Here is a 17,679-nt window from a genome sequence, read left to right as displayed (position 1 = left end):
GATTCAGAGCAAAATGCTATGTACCCTGATAGATTTTAAAAGGTTAATTATACACTTTTGTGGCTTGTAAAATGAAACAAGATATTTACTTACATAGTTCTACTTCAATGTAGGCAGAAGCGACTGGAAATCAGAGAGGATTGTTAGTTTGAGGGGTGTTATTGTGCATGGTTGTTGTATTTTTTTAATCAAAGATAAGAACAAATATTAAGCAAATGTGTTACAGGTGTTGATTTGGACAACAATTATGAGTTAAAATGGGTGAAGCACTGTGTTCCAAAACAGGTTTTGAAATGTAGGACGAAACATACCTGTCAACTTTGGCTAATACATCTGCCCTTATAAATGATTATAATTCCTGGATAAAATTTGTAGTACGCCCTACAATATTTGAAATTATTAAAAAAAACGCCAGCATGGGCTTTCAAAGACGCTTGAAAATAAAATGTATTATTGTTGTTGTTGTTGTTGTTGTTGTTGTCGTTGTTGTTGTTGTTGTTGTTGTTGTTGTTGTTGTTATTATTATTATTATTATTATTATTATCGGAAATGCAGACAGTTTACCGCGCATGCGTACATTATACTTTTATCAATCCAACTGTACACCGCGATAAAAATGTTGCGCTCTCCACTATAGTAAGGGAAATACGGCGTTGTGGGATCCAGAAAAAAACCACAAGACAAGCAGACGTCACAAAAACATATACATACTGTACTGTATACAGATATACTATTGAGGATCGACTGCATTGTCGTTGGCTAACAGCAGTTGAGACGAACTGGATTTGAGCCAAATTGTTCTCTGTAAAAGCGGATCACAGTTAAAAAATCCCGTGTGTCGTACGCCGTACATTATTTGAAATAATAAAAACGTTTAAAATACGGGAGACAATATAAGTTGACAAGTATTACTAAAATATATCACCTATCACCAGGAGAAACTCTAGAAATGTTCGAACTTTTGCCCGTGTTGGCTTGAGTGTAGAAGATGTAAAAACGTTTATGTACACGGGTGAAATGACACTGTAAGCATCGGACTCCAGGTCACTAGATGGCAGTGTTGCGTATTTACGGAAGTCGCAAAACATCAGCAGAAGTCACCTTGTTTGCCGTTTCCATGACAACTTCTACTCGCGGTAGGTAGGGATTCTAAATATTGACGTTACAAAGCAAGGTTATAATGATTGGTTACGTGCATTGAAACGACCCTCTCGTCATTTTCCCATTGCACTTCATTAATAAATTAAGCATGAATTGCAGGTGTTTACTTTGAAGGAAGTGGTCATCGAAATCGTTGTCACTGTTAAACAGTTAAACAGCGGTGTCATTCGGTGGAATTGAGCAGCACTCATGGTGTAAATTGTATAAAACTAACGTCATTAGCTGTTTACCCCGTAAAATTTAAGTTCATTGTGAGTACGCCATGAAAACAGTTCGACTTAATTGAAAGCGGAGTGTGGAGGGGTCAGAACTAAAATTTAGTCATTTCTCCACACTTTCGCCAATTTAAAAAGTCCTGCTTGTTCATAGGGTCAAAAACACGGTAAAAGAAATCTGAAATCAATATTGATTATGGGCCAGCGTTTGATTCACCACAGTGCAAAAACAGGTGAGGTTGCATGGAGAGTCAGTCAGGAAATATGTTTTCTTTTTTTGTTGTATATATATATATTGACATAGAATTTGTAGATCTGGTTCGGGTGATACGATCTCTATTTGTAAAGGCTAAAGTGTAAATTCCTTGGCTTGCAAGTCAAAACGTAAATCATTGTACTCGGAGTACTGCGAATTTACTCTTGAGCTTGGCACTGAATCGCCTAACCAGTTTTGGACGCACCCATCATTTTATGGTATGGGTCAAACTCAAGACCCACATCCAACGAAGGGGCCATGTGGTCTGTCATATCAAATAATGTGTGGATATCATTTTGTTTGTCTACCAAAATATTTGCGGATGTTTTTTTTTTTTTTTTTAACCAAACATTGATTTATAATGAAAAATAATTGTACAAAGTAATGTCTTTGATTTTGGATTTCAGCATCACCAGTATGTTGTGTATTTGTAATAATCTGATGGTGTGGTTTTACACTTATATGGTTTGAGTCACAGCCCTCTGAGGAAAACCATATGTATCCTGCACTCTAAATGAGTGTGACGCAGCTGCCTACTGCCTACATGAAAATGTGGCCTGTGTTAATGTAGAATCATAAGAGGATATATTACCATATCTATTGTTATATATTATTCATATATCGAAAAAAGAGTGCAAATGGAATTGTCCCTCTGGGGCACAATTAAATGTTGTTGTATTCTTCATGTGATCACAGTTTTTAATTGCCTTTTTTGCAGCTCCCGCCCACAGGAGACTTGAGTAACAGTTATCCCACCTCTGTTCCAGAAAAGAAATGTCACAAAGGTAAAGTTCCCAGCAGCCACAGTAGTTACGCTGACATATTAGTCATTTGAGTAAAACTAAGATAGCGGTCTTGAAATGTTTTACACTAAGTTTGATAAAAAATGCCTTAAATACAAGATTAAAATACATTAGCGTCGTCAGCCCAAATGTTCATTAAATTACAAAACAGATTTCATCTCCAAGTGTATAAGCCGTTTGCAATATTCAATTATGTGTGCACATATAATCCATACATAAATATTTGCTTAAAACCACCAACATTAATTGAAATGTATTGGATCTCATAGCCAAATAGAAGTACACGTAATCTACAAATAGTGATTCGCTGTGAGTAGTATTTGAGAATTGAGAGCTAATTCTTGGCTCTAGTAAGAAAAATAAATCAAGAGGATGTGATGTTTAGTTCATTAATTATACTTAAAGATGTGTGGTGCTGATGATTTTGTCAATATTGTATTTCCAATGGTGAACCCATTGCCTTTTCTTTGGAAGTATTTGAATCATCACTGGTTGACTTGTAGGACATTCAACGAGCTGTGGGCAGAGGCCGAGGTGGAATTGAGTCGTCTGTTAGTGGAGGAGCTTCCTACAGAGCCTATCCAGCCAGAAAAGGACCGTGTGGTGTTCTTCCAGAGATTGGCCACGCTGTACGTGCGCTATTTGCAGATCTTCAGACAACTAGAGAAGGTCTACGATCTGGTTGTGCACCCGCAGAAGCGACGGCTTATTCTGCATACGCTTGAAGGTGTGATGGGTCGAATCTTAGAGCTGAGGAATGAAATGGTGGAAAAAGAGTTATGCGAGTTCCATTACATGGATGATGTGCTACATGACTTAAAACTCACACCTGTAAGTTTGATTACTGACTGCAAGATTGAATGAAAATATAATTGATTTGACCGCTACCACCAATGAACATTTCTCACCAGGCTGACCTTGAGATTCCCATCCCTCACTATTTTTTGACTGAACGCACGAAAGACAACCAAGAGCGAACGACGATCCTCCGAAATATCCTGCAAACGATGGAGTCCACTGGAATTCAAAAAGTCAGTGAGGCATCCTGTTCATGTTCATGTTTATGGTCATGTCAACTTTATTGTCAAATGTGCAACATGCAGCACAGGTTAAATGTCTTTCCTCAGGACGTTAGGAATGGGCGAGTGACAATACCAGTTATCCAAACCAACCTTATTTTCATGTTTCAGGACCTCATGGAGGCTGCCGATACCAGCCATTTATACTAAAGACAAAAAAACGTTCTTTTTAGTAGGAATTGGTATGATGCTTCGGCAATTTGACACATCAGCAAGTCATAATTTGCATCAGAAAGAATTCTTCGTGCACTATTTTTTTGTGCGAAAAAATACATTTTCACATTACTAAAGGTATTGGTACTTGATCAGAATCAGAATCAGAATCAGAATCAGAATCATCTTTATTGCCAAGTATTTAGAACACACAAGGAATTTGTTTCCGGTAGAACACGCTGCACTAGTATCGTCGTCAAAAAAACTGCTAAGTGGCACTATACAGTTCCATTTTGGCTACTGTTGAAAATGTTCATAAGTACTCAAAGAATACTAAGAATACTGCAATTGGTCTGAAAAAAAACAGCTATACTGCATGATTCAAAACTTCATTATATTGTCCCCAAAATTGTGTTGGACTCGTTTGAACAGTAGATTGCACAAGTGTACCGCATTATGTTTCCAGTGAAGGTCAGGTTATCATTTGTGTCTTTTTCTACTCTGTATGCTTAGCCTGTGACAAGGAACATGAGTCAAGACGAGGCCATCCGAATTATTCAAGTCGCAGAGAGGGCACGCCAAGGACGTCTACGGGCAGCCTTGAATGAAGCCAGCAGGAGATTGAGCAAAATTCCCATGGCTGAGGTGCCAAAACCCAGCGACTTGGATAGAGCTGCAGTTCGCATCCAGAAGGTTCCTTGTTCTTCTTCTTCTTTTCCTTTTGTTTTTTCCCTTGAAGAGGTTGCCACAGCGAATCAGTGTCGTCCATCTTCAGAGGTTTGATTCACATGTTTGTTTTGGCCAAGCTTTTATGTCGGATGCCGTTCCTGACACAACCCTCTGTATTTATTCGGGCTTGGGACCGCCACAATAAGACACTGGCTTTTGTCCCCTTGTGTCTACGGAACAAGCAACTCTATGAACTTAATAAAGATGAAGGTGCTCAGTAAAAGGCTCCCAAACACAAAATGATCATCGGCACAGCAGCATTCAAACAAAGCAAAACTATACTCATAATTTGATGACAATGCTCTGATTTTACCGTGAAATGGGCGTCTCTTTCCCCACATTTAATCACAAACAGAACTTCCAAGTCTTTTAAGATGCTTTATATGTACATGATAGCCTAATACGGAGGTTCTTAACCTGTGGGGAATGCCCGACATGTTAAGAACCACTGGCCTAATACAAACCAAATGACAAAACAATAAGGAACACAAGAACCCAAGTGGTTGAGGGGGCTGATTGTTAGACAACAGATTGGGATGACAAGCACACGTGGACACAATAACCTAACAAAACAGAGGTTCTTGTTGCAGAGAACATGTATTTATTTATGTATTTAAATGTGTCTGTTTTGTGGTTTCACAGAGTTTTTGCTGGAAGTGTGTTTTCATCTCAATTTGCAGGTTTGGAGGGGATATGTAGAAAGGAAAAAGGCAAAGGAGGTTCGCCTTGAAGACATGAATTTCCTGGGAATGGTAAGCAAAATGTGAAAGGCCATCCATGATGCAGATACAAATGTGCTTCTCAGTGAGAAGATCTATCTTTCCTATTCTGTGGGGTCAGCAAAACTGCTTTCACAGAACTGTCTGTAATTTCATTGTGTACCCATTTATTTCTCTGTCAGACCCCGCATCCAAAATATCAAGCACCATGTGAGGCCATAATCACTGCCGACGCCAACGAAACGGCCGTACGAAACAAGCAGAAGGAACATGAGGACGACTACCAAAAATCTGTGATTGAAATTGCAAACCACCTGCTCGAGGTGGAGGGTCAAGACCTAGCCAATAACATGAAAGAACAAATCAGGCAGTGGTTTCTTGAATGCCGGTCAGTTGGAAACAAAGATTTGTGTTTAAATAGGTCAGGAACTTGCTCAAGGTAGCCATTCTCTTGTCATTTTTCAGGAATCTAACAGGGGTATTTCCGGACTTCCCAGATGATGATGAGGGAGGCTCTGCTATCCTTTTTGCTGAAAAGGATTATCAGCAAGTAAGATGCAATTTCAGTCAAACGATTTGCATTCATAATATTACCGGGCTTTTTCTCCCCGTAGTTACTGGAAGAAATGGCAGAATTGGAAGATGATGGCAAAAATAAAAAAGGAAAGAAAGAGGAGAAAAAAGACCCCAAAAAGATGAAGGGGAAAGATGTAATGGCCGCCTTCATCCATAATAGTCTCAAATCTAATCCGTGAAACTCAAAATAAATCCATACTGAATCACAGGAAGAAGAAGAGGGCTTGATGATGTTACCGTCGGCTTTTTTGGCAGACTTGGACGCATGCAACAAAACCTTTGTTGGTAACTCAACTCTAGCTTCTTTTCAGTCATGACGCTCTATTTGGAAAAGTCAAAGCAATCACTTCTTCACTCCGACTCCAATATGATTGTCCCCACAGATTTCTGGGAAACCCGCACAGAGTCTCGAAATTTCAACCAGCGGCATGAGGTGGAGCTGATCAAGGAGGAGAAGAGGGTGGACATTGAGTCTGAGATTCGGGCGAAGGTGAATATTTCGGACTGTGCAAAACACGGGTGAAATAAGAACAACAATTATATTTGCTCATTTTCACAATCACTGGTGAAGTATGCCAACGTCACCACTGTTGTGCCTTCCTCAGGTGGATGAGGAGATGAGACAAGAACTGGCAGACTGGAGGCTCGCTGTTGAAAAAACCCCAGCCAAAGTTTACGCCAAGGTGTTTATATCTAGTAAAGACATAAACATCATCTTATGTCATACCTTGCCACTCTGCTTGGATTCCCGCTAACTATGTCATAATTGCAGAAAAAGGCAGGCAAGGGCGATAAGAAGAAGAAAAAGGGGGAGAAAGATTTGACAGCTGATAGGTGAGATGCACATACAATATATTTAGGCGCAGAAAACAAGTAGTAGAACACACTGTGATTATAAAAAGCCTATACATGGCTGTTTAGAAGTCAGGTATATATGAGATTAAAAAAAATAAAAAATAAATTATACCAAGATAAATCATTTCAAAGCCTTTTCTTGATGTGATCAAGAACTCATACACACCCACACAAGTCAAGTGATTACTTTTTTCAACAAGTGAAGTAAAAATAAACAAGATAATGTCGCTGCATTATTTTTCCCACCCTCTCATAATAATGTGATATGACTGTAGTCGAAATTAACAACCACATTCAAATAAAATAAGTAACCCCAAATAAAATTCAGATGTTGTAGGCTTTTCCTGATTTGATTTTTTCTTGCCAGCAGAAGTCTGAAATGTCTGTGCTTACCTCGGCTGCTGTTTTGGACTGTTCATAATTCTAAATCATGTTCTTTTTGTCATGGGGACTGTTGGGCTTGCGCTAAATGGTCAACGTGTTTAACCTTGATTTTACTAGAAAACAACAAAGTCTCCCAAGAGGCAAATACATCTGGCATCTCAATCAAGTTGGAGCGAATTATGAACAGTTCTAAATACAGTAAAGTCTCGTTATATCGATATTCAAGGGAGTCCGAAAAAATATCGATATAACCGGGACTATCGATATATCCGACCCTGTTTGCATGTAATTTTCTCCGTGCGTGCATAGAAATAGTATCGATATAACCGGGACTATCGATATATCCGATATCGATATAACGAGACTTTACTGTAAATGCATAAAACCTTGAGGCTTCTACTAGCAAGCAAAAAATCAAAATCAAAAGCCTACTAAAACACACGAAATGTCTCCGTGACTTACATGGGCACACTAAATGATGTAAAATGTGTGTTGACTCCCTTTTAAACTGATTGGGGATTTATAATAATAACCACATTCCATTTATAAAGACAATACAATTATATAGGTAATAGGCCACATTCATTGTGGATGACAAAAAAATATATGTTGGTCTATTTTTTTAAACACTGCACAAAACTGGTCTTTGCACAGGGTTGTGCAGACTTTTTATACCCATTGTAATAGTGATTCATGCCTTCTAGGACTCTTGAGTCTCTCTGTGAGGAAATGGTGAAGGAGGGTTTGTTGAAGCAGGCAAGTACTGTGCGAATGCAGGACTACCTGGGTAAGTAGTATTCCCTTAAATGTGTCCCAAGCAGGCAACATATCTAATAAATCATCCAAGGTTCATCTATTAAACATCTTTCCTATGACACATGGATTAATTACGATTAAAATTAACCACAAACATCTACAATTGTGTAAAATCAAACATACCGGTGCAAATTTATGGATTCAAATGTATGCACTTGTACTTTGCAGTGTCATGCTTGCACAAAAATGTATTTAGGGGTGTGTCATATTGTAGTTTACTCATTTACCCGCCAGTGAAGGGCAAAATAAAATTCAAATATACTTTCGCACTTATAAATATATGACAGTGATAACAAAAACTCACCATGAATAAATCCATGGTAATCTTTGAATCCGTGGGTCTTCGCGTGGCTGCAGGTGTCAATGACTTTGAGACAAATGAATGTTTATTTAAAAAACATTTAACAGCAACGTGCTGCCCTCTTCTGGTGTCAAAGTTAATAACGCCAAGATCATGCTGACCAATTTCTGATGTTTTGTTATGATCAGCACACCACACGTTACCCTTTAGTTACTGAGTGAGTCATTTCCCTTTGTTTCATAGGTGACTTCAATTATCTTGGAACCACACTGAAACAGAATGACATTGAACCCATGCCATCCTTGGCAGATGTGCGGCAACTCATCTCTCTCTATGGAATTCTACCTTTAGGTCTATTATTCACACGTACAAAAAAATAAGAAACACATTTTAAAGAATGCCCATGAAGTTGAGTGGGTGTTTTACAGGCTCTCATGTGGTTCACGAGAAGGCCCCCCTTACAAAGGCCATTCTCCTAGCTGGGCCAGAAGGGGTTGGTAAGAAGATGTTGGTCCACGCAATCTGCCAGGAGACTGGTTCCACCCTGTTTGACCTTTCTCCCCACAACATTGCTGGAAAGTATCCAGGCAAGAGTGGCCTTGCTATGATGCTCCATTTGGTCTTTAAGGTAACAGATTTCCAATTTTTCACAAAATTCACTAATTGCCTGCCATTCACAAATTTATTTGGCAATTGAAAATATGACATGGAGCGCCATCCCCGAATTTGCCTGCATCATTTGCCTTTTGTACAGCCTCCCCAATTTCAAGATCAGATAACTCCAGACCCATATAATTTAGGAATTAACTCTTTTATTCTGATGAAAGAATAGAGTCAAAGGTTTCTTACGTTGTCGTGAATATTTATGTCGTCCTAAAACTTAATATTCTTTGGGTCCTGGAATTTCAGTGAAAATGACAAAACCCCTGGCACTGGAGTGGACACATTTTTTGCACATCTGGCAGTGAATGAGTTAGTATCCATGTATCAACATATCAGTGGTAGGAAGTAACACATTAATGTATACATACTTGAACGGTAGGAAATATATATTTTTTAACGTATCTCACAGTCCAACTTATGAGATAAAAACTTTGGTTTGCAATTTTTGATTTGACGTATACTGTCTTTTGTGACCACCTGTCCTGGAATTTATCTGATACAGCTCACAATAAAATATAAAGACAAACACTTATTTTTTAAGGTCTTTTATGTTGTGACTAGAAAGCAATTCCTATGTAACATGATCATTTCCACACAGGTCGCGAGATTGATGCAACCTTCTGTGATATGGATTGGTGGTGCAGAGAAAATGTTCTACAAGAAAATTCCCAAAGAAGAAAGAGCGGTATTTCTGATGAATATAAAGATGTTAAGTTGCGCATAGTAAGGAATTTGTCTTGCATTTCAAACTAAAAATGTTCCATCCATGTCCAGTTAGAACCTAAACGCCTAAAGAAAGATTTGCCAAAATCACTCAAGCTCATCAAAGAAGAGGATCGCGTTCTTGTCATCGGAACATGTACAGATCCTATTAGCGCGGAAATCAAGTCACTGTGTAAGACATACACAAAAGTCATCCTCATTCCAAGGCCCGACTATGGCTCCAGATATGGTAGGAAATGCTACACTTTATGCTCAATATTAACCAAAGTGCATCGATCGTCATTTCTTATATTTGAATTGATATGAAATGATTTCAGTTTTGTGGAAGCACCTGATTGAAAAACATGGAGGCAAGATAACTTCAGCGTTGGACCTCAGCTCCTTGTCCAAAATTTCAGATGGCTACACTCCAGGTCAGATGATCCAGGCAATCCAGCAAGTTATTACCAAGAGACGAATGCTTCTACAAGAAAAGAGGCCTTTGACTGCAATTGAGTTCGTAGCTCCATTAGCCAAATTCAGCCCTGTGTTTCAAGAGGCGGAAGAGGCATTAAAGGTACTTAATTTGTGGTTCTATTCAATGGAACGCTCATTGTGACATTTGCTAAAATATAAAGCAAATTTTGTGTTGTTTGTGTGTGTGTGTGTGTGTGTGTGTGTGTGTGTGTGTGTGTGTGTGTGTGTGTGTGTGTGTGTGTGTGTGTGTGTGTGTGTGTGTGTGTGTGTGTGTGTGTGTGTGTGTGTGTGTGTGTGTGTGTGTGTGCAGAAATGGTATGCAAAGACTCCCCTGGGAAAGAAGCGGAGTAAGGCTGCAGCAGAAAGGGAAGAGGCACTGCTAGCGCAAGCTAAAGCGAAAGGTCCCCCGAAGAAAGGAAAGAAATAATGTACATTTGAAAACAAATATTCAAACGTGTGTAACTGTGATTATAAATGTGCTATTTTACATAAAATAAACATTGGTATTCGCTGGCAACCAGCTCAGAGTGTATTCCGTTGAATTTTTCCAGGTTTAGCCACAAAAATCGTTGCGTTCGTTTCCTGAAGGTTGAAGTTTACTTATTTCGCCCCAAGAGGGCGGCAAAGCTCTTGCAGCTTCAGCGTGGACGCTTGATCAAATATATAAATATGTATATACTACGTACTTGTAGAGACCCCGATCAATGATGACGCCTCGTACTGATAACTAAAATACAACATAGTATTTAGCAGGTTAAATGAATGGTCAGGCTTTTAACTCGCTCTCAGTTTGTGGGCTGTGCTGTAATTAGACATGCAGGATTGTTGACAGGGCTTAAGTCAAGGACATCTAATGTTATTCTGCATGCTGCAGCTGCCTGGATATGGTACACTAAAGTGTGTTATTACATCCAGTCGAAAGGAATGACTTTAAGATCAGTTTGTCTGGACTAACAATTAAAAAGCAACACTTTACGCTAAAATGTAATGTATTTTGATGACGTTGAATTCGCTACTACTGTATATCTAAATGTTTGGTTTTGAAGGAAACGTGACACTTGAGTTTTAAATGGAGTCTTTTGCTGATTTGTTTACATTTTAATTAAATTCTTTGTTTTCAACTGCAATAGATGTGAATTCCCGGTTTGTTCTTTAACATAACTTGAGACATCTTATTTCTGCATCATGTTTTAAAGGGGAAAACATTTCCAAAACAACCCTACCATTTATGTATTTCCAAAACAAACCATTGTGATGAATGGTCTAAGTGAGAGCGGTTTGTAGGCCACCATTCGAACCTTGCTGACAGACAACAAGTTCTTTTTTTGTGTGTGTGTCATAGCAGGACTGTGGAGATTACTGTGTCGATAGAGTTTCACTGGATTAAGGAGTACTCTGGACCACTTGGAGCTGTCGATCAAACTGAGCAAACACAATGCTAGGCCGTCCTATATTTGTTTTTCTGTCTTCTTGACTATATTGGGAAACGTGTATTTACATCGGGTGTATATCTCCCTTTTTTAAATTGAATGTCTTTTGTAATGCTCTCATCTTTATCTTGGTCCTCATATAGAGATATGATTATCTATCCTGTGGACACAATGTAGGACGAATAGAATAGCATGTGGGAGTGTTTTCTGTGATGACAAAGTGAAACACGAGCCCACTGTCTAATCTCTTCATAACCTTTCAACTGTGACGGTGGAGGTGGTTCCCTCAAGGGTGGCATGCGTTTTGAGCTGTCAAATATAAACATTTTGGCCTCTGACAGATTGCTTCAACACAAACAAAGCAGACTGCAACTATTTGCACGTCATTATAGAACATTGGCTTTGTAAGAGTGATGTATGCTGCTGCCTTTCCTGAGCCCAGATCTCTATGCGAGACCTGAATACTGAGAAAAGCACTGCCAGTGAAACAATTAGCCTCACATTCAAGAGTTCTGGGTTCAAAACCCGGCTCAGCCCGTTCTCTGTTGAATGTGCATCTTCCAGCTGTGTTTGTGTTTGGTACTCCAATTTCCTCCCACTTTAAAAAAATGAGATTACTCGAACATAAATAGAAATTTAAAATAAACTGGAAGAAATTAATTGAGGTTGTATGCAAATCACCATCATGCTATCCCCAGATATGTTAACAGGGCAACTTTTCTTTCTACTATTTCACCATTATTCTATATCTTGGCTGATTGTGTTGATCCTATTGATCCTAGTCACATTTTGCTTCACACGATTGAAGCTATCTTTGCCTGCATACTGACAGAGAGCTATTTGGAGGTCAGTATGTGGGGTGGGATGTGTCAGCTGTTCACTAAATTGCTCCATCACCGCAGTAAGGGGAAAAAAGTACCTGAGTCTGACTCCATCGGACAGTGCGAATGTATGCATGCTTACTTGTTTATGTCGTAGGCTTTATTGCAAAAGATGTTTGCATTTTTGTTGTGATGGTGTTTTGTATACTCAACATCTCTTTTACTCAGACAAAGATATTTTTGTTTTGTCCAGCCAGTGTGAGGATGGATTCCCCTTAGTATACATCTCAGTCAAAGGTGCGTACATCACTGCTGGTGTTTTGTTTCTTGGCATGTGTCTTGACAAAATACCACACCGGAAGGGAGGGACAAATTCTATTTTAATATTGAAATATGAACGTATTGGTGTGTTGTGGGAGTCCATCTGTGAATTATGTAGTTACTCTTTTGAGTGTGAGTATTTGTCTGGAGATGTTAGGTCAAAACGTTAAATTGAGCTACATTGAAATTATAACCAGTTGTTTGTTATTACTCTGTTGGAGTTGTCCTCCAGCTGACCCTATTTGTAGAGAGCCTTGTAAACATCTTGGTCTTATTGATAGTGGTATCACCTCCATCTTCTCAAATTTTATTCTCATTTGGTGTCTTTTTTATTTTATATCTCCCCTTTTTCAATTGAGGGCATTCATTCTGGTGGAGACAGCATCACAGCTGAGTCTATATTGGTGGTGATGAGCTAAGTCAAGCGAGGTGACAAAGATTAAACTACTCCTCGTTACATGGGAGGCTGAGCATGCCACAGCGGGGATCTACCGTGCGGTAGTAATGCCACGTGCCCTCACTTTCATGTGGCTGTCTTGGATTTTGTAACAATCGGAATAATATCAATCTCACCATCAAAGCCTTTGAGTCTTTTTACCTCTCCCTTCCCACCGCCCCAAAAATTAGAATTTTTCTTGAACGTCATATTTCTCATATCAGGCAAATGTTTTGCTGCTAGATATGTATACTCACATTCTTTTTTAAAATATTAACAGCGAGAAAAAATAAACATGCAAATACTGTAACAATGACAGGGTGGACATTTTTAGCCAATATTAATATCAATTAACACATAGTGAACCTCCACCTATCAACATGATTCTGTTATCGATCTGACTGCGTGCAACTAATTATATTTTTAACTTCTTAAAGATTTTCATACACATTCTCTCTAAAAACACATGTTAAGATCCATCTGCAGAAATAGATGACAAAAGAACAAAATACAGTGAGAAACACCTGGACAAGACAAAAAAGCACGGGGGAGCTGATTGGTTAAACAGAAGGGACACAGATGAAAAGAACAAGGTCAAAAAGGGCACATGGGGGAACAAATACCAAATGTAACCTAAACCAAAACGTTAGAGTCAGTATACAACAATAATTAAACATATTGTAGTTAACCTTGCGAGTGGGACACGTCGAAAGCATCCAAAGGATAATAAAATTAATATGAATGTAATTTATAATGCACTTTATGTTTCAGTTAGCTCAAAGTGATAAAGAATAAAATATCCTTAAAAAAGTAAATGAGAGAAAATAAAGAAAGTAAATAATTTAAATTGAAGGAAGTCCATTTTAAGAGACTTATCTGATATGTACCAAGTTTGTACCAAGTTTGGATCACTTGTACGGTCTCACAGTTGCGTTATTCTGCCTCATTTCCATGACAATTGAATGATTATAATAAGAACCCCAAAGTTCCTGTTATAATTATGATTGCGATTATAATGATATTTGATATTGACCCAGCGGCAACAACAATATTAAATGTCTTAACCAATTGTGCAGATATAAAATAAACATTAGCTCCAACCCGTCAAGATCGAGAGAGCAGTAGAGTTCTTTAACCGTGACGCCTTATTTTTGCAACCTGAATATTTTGGTGGATCCTATTTCACGACAAAAGTTTTATTGGGGTGGGTGTCTGCAGGATGGCTCCTCTTGTGTCGATAGGTAAGGTACCGTATTTTCCAGTGTATAAGGTGCACCCAAAAGCCTTCATTTCCTTCTATAACATGACCCTGAGCCTTATACGCATGCAGGTGCACACCTTTATGTGAAGGAATATTGAGCCACAACAGGTCTCGTAAATACACTGTCAGCAGCCATCAAATCAATTTCCCCATGTAGAAGCAGTGCGTAACCCCAGACTTTACTATAGTTCCTTATAATGTGGTCTGCCTTACATTTTGAAAACTTTTATATACAGTATTTATATTTTTTATCTGAAAAACTTGTTACATTCATTGAAGGTGCGCCTTATAGTCCGCTGCGTCTTATATATGGAAAAAGTTTGAAGATACACCATTCATTGTGGGTGGGCCTTATACTCCGATGCACCTCATACACCGGAAAATACAGTAACTCAAATACAGTGTAGAAATATACTTCAGTGCAGCATTAGACTTCTTCAACTGCTACAAACAAACAAACAAACAAACAAACAAACAAACAAACAAACAAACAAACAAACAAACAAACAAACAAACAACAAAAAACATTTTAACTTTTGTGGATGACTGAGCTAAGATCATGACGTAGTCTTCTTGTAACTGAACATACTTCTGTCTTGAGTCTGGTAAACCTATGAAATATGTGGTTTAGTGGCTTTATCAAACTTTCTTACACTGTCATAAGCCACAATTCGTTTTATCATGACAGAAGGGTTTCTATAAATATTTCTTAAAATGATAGCTAATTTAGCTAACAGCAAAAATACTGCACAACACACAGTAGTAGCTCCATTATGCAGAGACTAATCTGTACCTCAATTTTGTTTCCTGTTCCAGACTGAAACGTTTCAATCAATCATAACAAAACCATTTAGATTGTAAAAAGTATGGCAGACAATATACCTGGAGGAATAGTAGCAGCCGCAAGTAAGTTTTTCATTTAATTCAATTGGCATCCTCGATGATTACATGCAAATACAAACATGTTTGTCTTCATGTTGCAGAGAACCGTCTACAGGTGATGAGAGGCTTGGAGGATGTAGAGGTGTCGGAGTGCGAGAGCTGCTCCTTTGAGGTGATCCTTAACTTATCATACATCGAAGGACTGTGGACCAAGGATGGTACGCGGCTCAAGTCCAAGCCCAACTGTCACATCAGCACACACGGCAAGACGCATTCGCTCATATTAAACAGAGTGGCGTTGGCAGATGTGGGCTTGATCACTTTCCAGGCAAATGGCATTCAGACCTCCGGCAGACTCACTGTGAGAGGTAGGCTTGGACAACCGAATGACAACAAAACAGTTGGAGACAATGACATGATCATGTTCAAGATTCAGATTTCATGAGTACTGCCTAATACAGATTAAAGTGAATGGCTTTAATACGAGCCATTCATGAAAATGTCAATGTTTTTAGTCGTTACTTAATGACTATTACGTGTTTCTTTAATTTTCTACCAGCCAGGGACATCCGCATTGTCCAGGAACTTCAGGATGTTGATACTATGGAACGTCAGTCCGTCAGCTTCTTGTGTGAAGTTAACCAAGTGGATGTGGATGGTCGGTGGCACAGAGATGACTGTAGAATCCGACCTGGTGACAATATTAAAATTAGACATCAGGGTAAATGACCCATTAATTCATGTAATGTGAATCTATTTAAAAATGTCCTCAAATAAGGAAGTTTGGTTTATCTTCTTTTCTGAAATGTTTTCAGGTAAAACCCACACTCTGTCGTTTAAGTCAGTCAGGCCGGAGCACGCAGGAGAAATCCGATTCACTGCGGAACGCGTCTCATCTTATGCAACACTTACAGTTAAAGGTGAGTATGTCGGTGGCTCAAAAGCTGTCCTATTCAGCCATCCAAATATTATAGGCACTCACACAAAATGTGCAATGCATCGTAAACAATACTTTGTCAGAGCAACATACTTTATGTGCCACTACATCAAAGAAAAGACAGTGCTAATTCATTCGTGACAGGCCACCGATGTGGCATTGTGATAACATGGGTTTTGGCTATGTGTACCTGACTAAGCCTGTTCTAATCATCAGAGCTACCGGTGCAAATAGTACGTCCACTGAGAGTCAAGATAGCCATGTATCATCACAGAGGCTTGTTGGAGTGCCAAGTATCTCGTGCTAATGCTCAAGTGAAATGGTACAAGAACAAAAAGGAGCTTGTGTCCAGCAAAAAGTACCAACTTGTCAGCCAAGACGTTTATAAGCAGCTCACTATCAACGACATCTGCTCCTCAGATGAAGACACCTACACCTGTGACACAGGAGATGACAAAACCAGTTGTCAACTTCTAGTTGAGGGTGAGATGTATATGTTGGCACTGTATACACATGTTGCTTGTATGTAGATGCAGTTGAGTTACTTAGACTGAAAGACATGGTAGGTGTTTTGATTTGATTTTTTTCCTGAACAAAAAATATACATGTCAATGATAAAAGTGTGATGTGTGTTGTGACTGTCCATGCAGAGCAGGCTATGAGCATCGTTCGGGGCATGAGCTCAATGGAAGTGACAGAACCAGAGCCGGCGCTCTTCCAAGTGGAGACAAGCCTAAAGTCAGGAAGGCCACCCAGATGGACCCTGAATGGGAAAGTATTGGAGCCCAGCGAAGTGGTGGATATGTATCGGGAGGGTACCATCCACAACTTGTGCCTCACTTCCACAGACAGCTCTATGTCAGGGCCTGTTGTTTTTGTCGCTGGAAAGAGTCGTTCTTCTGCTAAACTTACGGTAAAAGGTGGGTGGACCGCACCTCCCCCAAGTTCATCCTCGTCTGAACGTTAGAACGGTGAAGGTATCCATTTCATTTGGTAAAGTAACTCTCTCCCTAAAGAGCGGCCCCTCCAAGTTGTCCGCAGTTTGGAAGATGTGGAAGCCAAGGAGAACAGCTCTGTCACTCTGAGCTGTGAGTTTTACCCCTCCCCCAGGGTGGTGAGGTGGTTTAAAGGTCGTACAGCTTTGAAGACTTCAAACAAGTATAGCATGAGGAGAGATCGAAAACGTGCAGAGCTGACAATCCACGGCTTAGTAGGGATGGATGGAGGACAGTATCGCTGCATGGCGGGGGGTTCGCAGAGCATAGCGCACGTGGAGGTCGAAGGTATGTAGGTTTAATATGATTTATTGAGCTGAGAGCTGATCTGTATTGCCACTTGTTTTGGAGTCGCACTATTCGTTTTTTTATTTCATAGTGCGAAAGCTGAAACTGGTCAGACATCTCGAACCGGTGGAACTTGAAGAAGACAGCGTCGCCAGTTTTGCTTGCGAACTCAACTATGTGGTTCCCAACGTAGAATGGCTCCTCAACAATGTACGCCTCTACTCCGGTGCCCTAAACAGGATCCAACACATGGGCACCATGCACAGCCTTTTCATTAAGAAGCTCAGACCGCAGCACAGCATTGTCACCTTTAGAGCTGGCCCCCTTTCGGAGACGACGACTTTAAAAGTCAAAGGTTAGCCAAAATAACTTTTCTTATACTTTTTATTCCTGACAAATATTCCCACCAATGCTAAAAT

The 17,679-nt window shown here is 39.4% G+C and overlaps 2 protein-coding genes across 2 annotated transcripts in view; both read left to right on the top strand.

Annotated features, from left to right (window-relative positions):
- Positions 1 to 1,091: 1,091 nt before the first annotated feature.
- LOC148895720 (dynein regulatory complex subunit 11) lies at positions 1,092 to 10,394 on the top strand. The gene is made up of 20 exons (XM_089000910.1): positions 1,092 to 1,136; positions 2,351 to 2,417; positions 2,939 to 3,266; positions 3,347 to 3,466; positions 4,181 to 4,360; positions 5,077 to 5,148; positions 5,298 to 5,503; positions 5,581 to 5,665; positions 5,730 to 5,825; positions 5,901 to 5,976; positions 6,075 to 6,181; positions 6,297 to 6,374; positions 6,464 to 6,525; positions 7,635 to 7,717; positions 8,291 to 8,398; positions 8,476 to 8,675; positions 9,309 to 9,395; positions 9,485 to 9,662; positions 9,751 to 9,989; positions 10,200 to 10,394. The coding sequence occupies exons 2-20, from the start codon at positions 2,407 to 2,409 to the stop codon at positions 10,314 to 10,316; spliced, it is 2,433 nt and encodes an 810-aa protein (XP_088857036.1). The 5' UTR covers positions 1,092 to 1,136; positions 2,351 to 2,406; the 3' UTR covers positions 10,317 to 10,394.
- Positions 10,395 to 15,024: 4,630 nt separating this feature from the next.
- obscna (obscurin, cytoskeletal calmodulin and titin-interacting RhoGEF a) overlaps positions 15,025 to 17,679 on the top strand; it is a 38,311-nt gene continuing 35,656 nt past the window's right edge. The window contains exons 1-8 of the mRNA XM_089001066.1: positions 15,025 to 15,064; positions 15,142 to 15,408; positions 15,600 to 15,761; positions 15,856 to 15,960; positions 16,194 to 16,460; positions 16,628 to 16,897; positions 16,994 to 17,260; positions 17,352 to 17,615. Of these exons, the coding sequence (XP_088857192.1) occupies positions 15,025 to 15,064; positions 15,142 to 15,408; positions 15,600 to 15,761; positions 15,856 to 15,960; positions 16,194 to 16,460; positions 16,628 to 16,897; positions 16,994 to 17,260; positions 17,352 to 17,615 (1,642 nt within the window). The remainder of the gene's footprint in view (positions 15,065 to 15,141; positions 15,409 to 15,599; positions 15,762 to 15,855; positions 15,961 to 16,193; positions 16,461 to 16,627; positions 16,898 to 16,993; positions 17,261 to 17,351; positions 17,616 to 17,679) is intronic.

The sequence above is a fragment of the Hippocampus bargibanti genome, linkage group LG07 (genome assembly GCF_051943395.1).
Source record: "Hippocampus bargibanti isolate YZ-2025 linkage group LG07, ASM5194339v1, whole genome shotgun sequence".
NCBI lineage: Eukaryota > Metazoa > Chordata > Actinopteri > Syngnathiformes > Syngnathidae > Hippocampus > Hippocampus bargibanti.
The sequence above is the reverse complement of the archived record's forward strand: the minus strand, read 5'-3'. Positions and strand labels throughout refer to the sequence as shown.

Bases quoted from the DNA above. Each gene is read 5' to 3' on its own strand.
- LOC148895720 (XM_089000910.1), top strand. The intron at 5,666-5,729 runs GTAAGATGCAAT...TTCTCCCCGTAG, and splicing joins CTGAAAAGGATTATCAGCAA to TTACTGGAAGAAATGGCAGA. The intron at 5,826-5,900 runs GTAATGGCCGCC...ACTGAATCACAG, and splicing joins AAAAGATGAAGGGGAAAGAT to GAAGAAGAAGAGGGCTTGAT.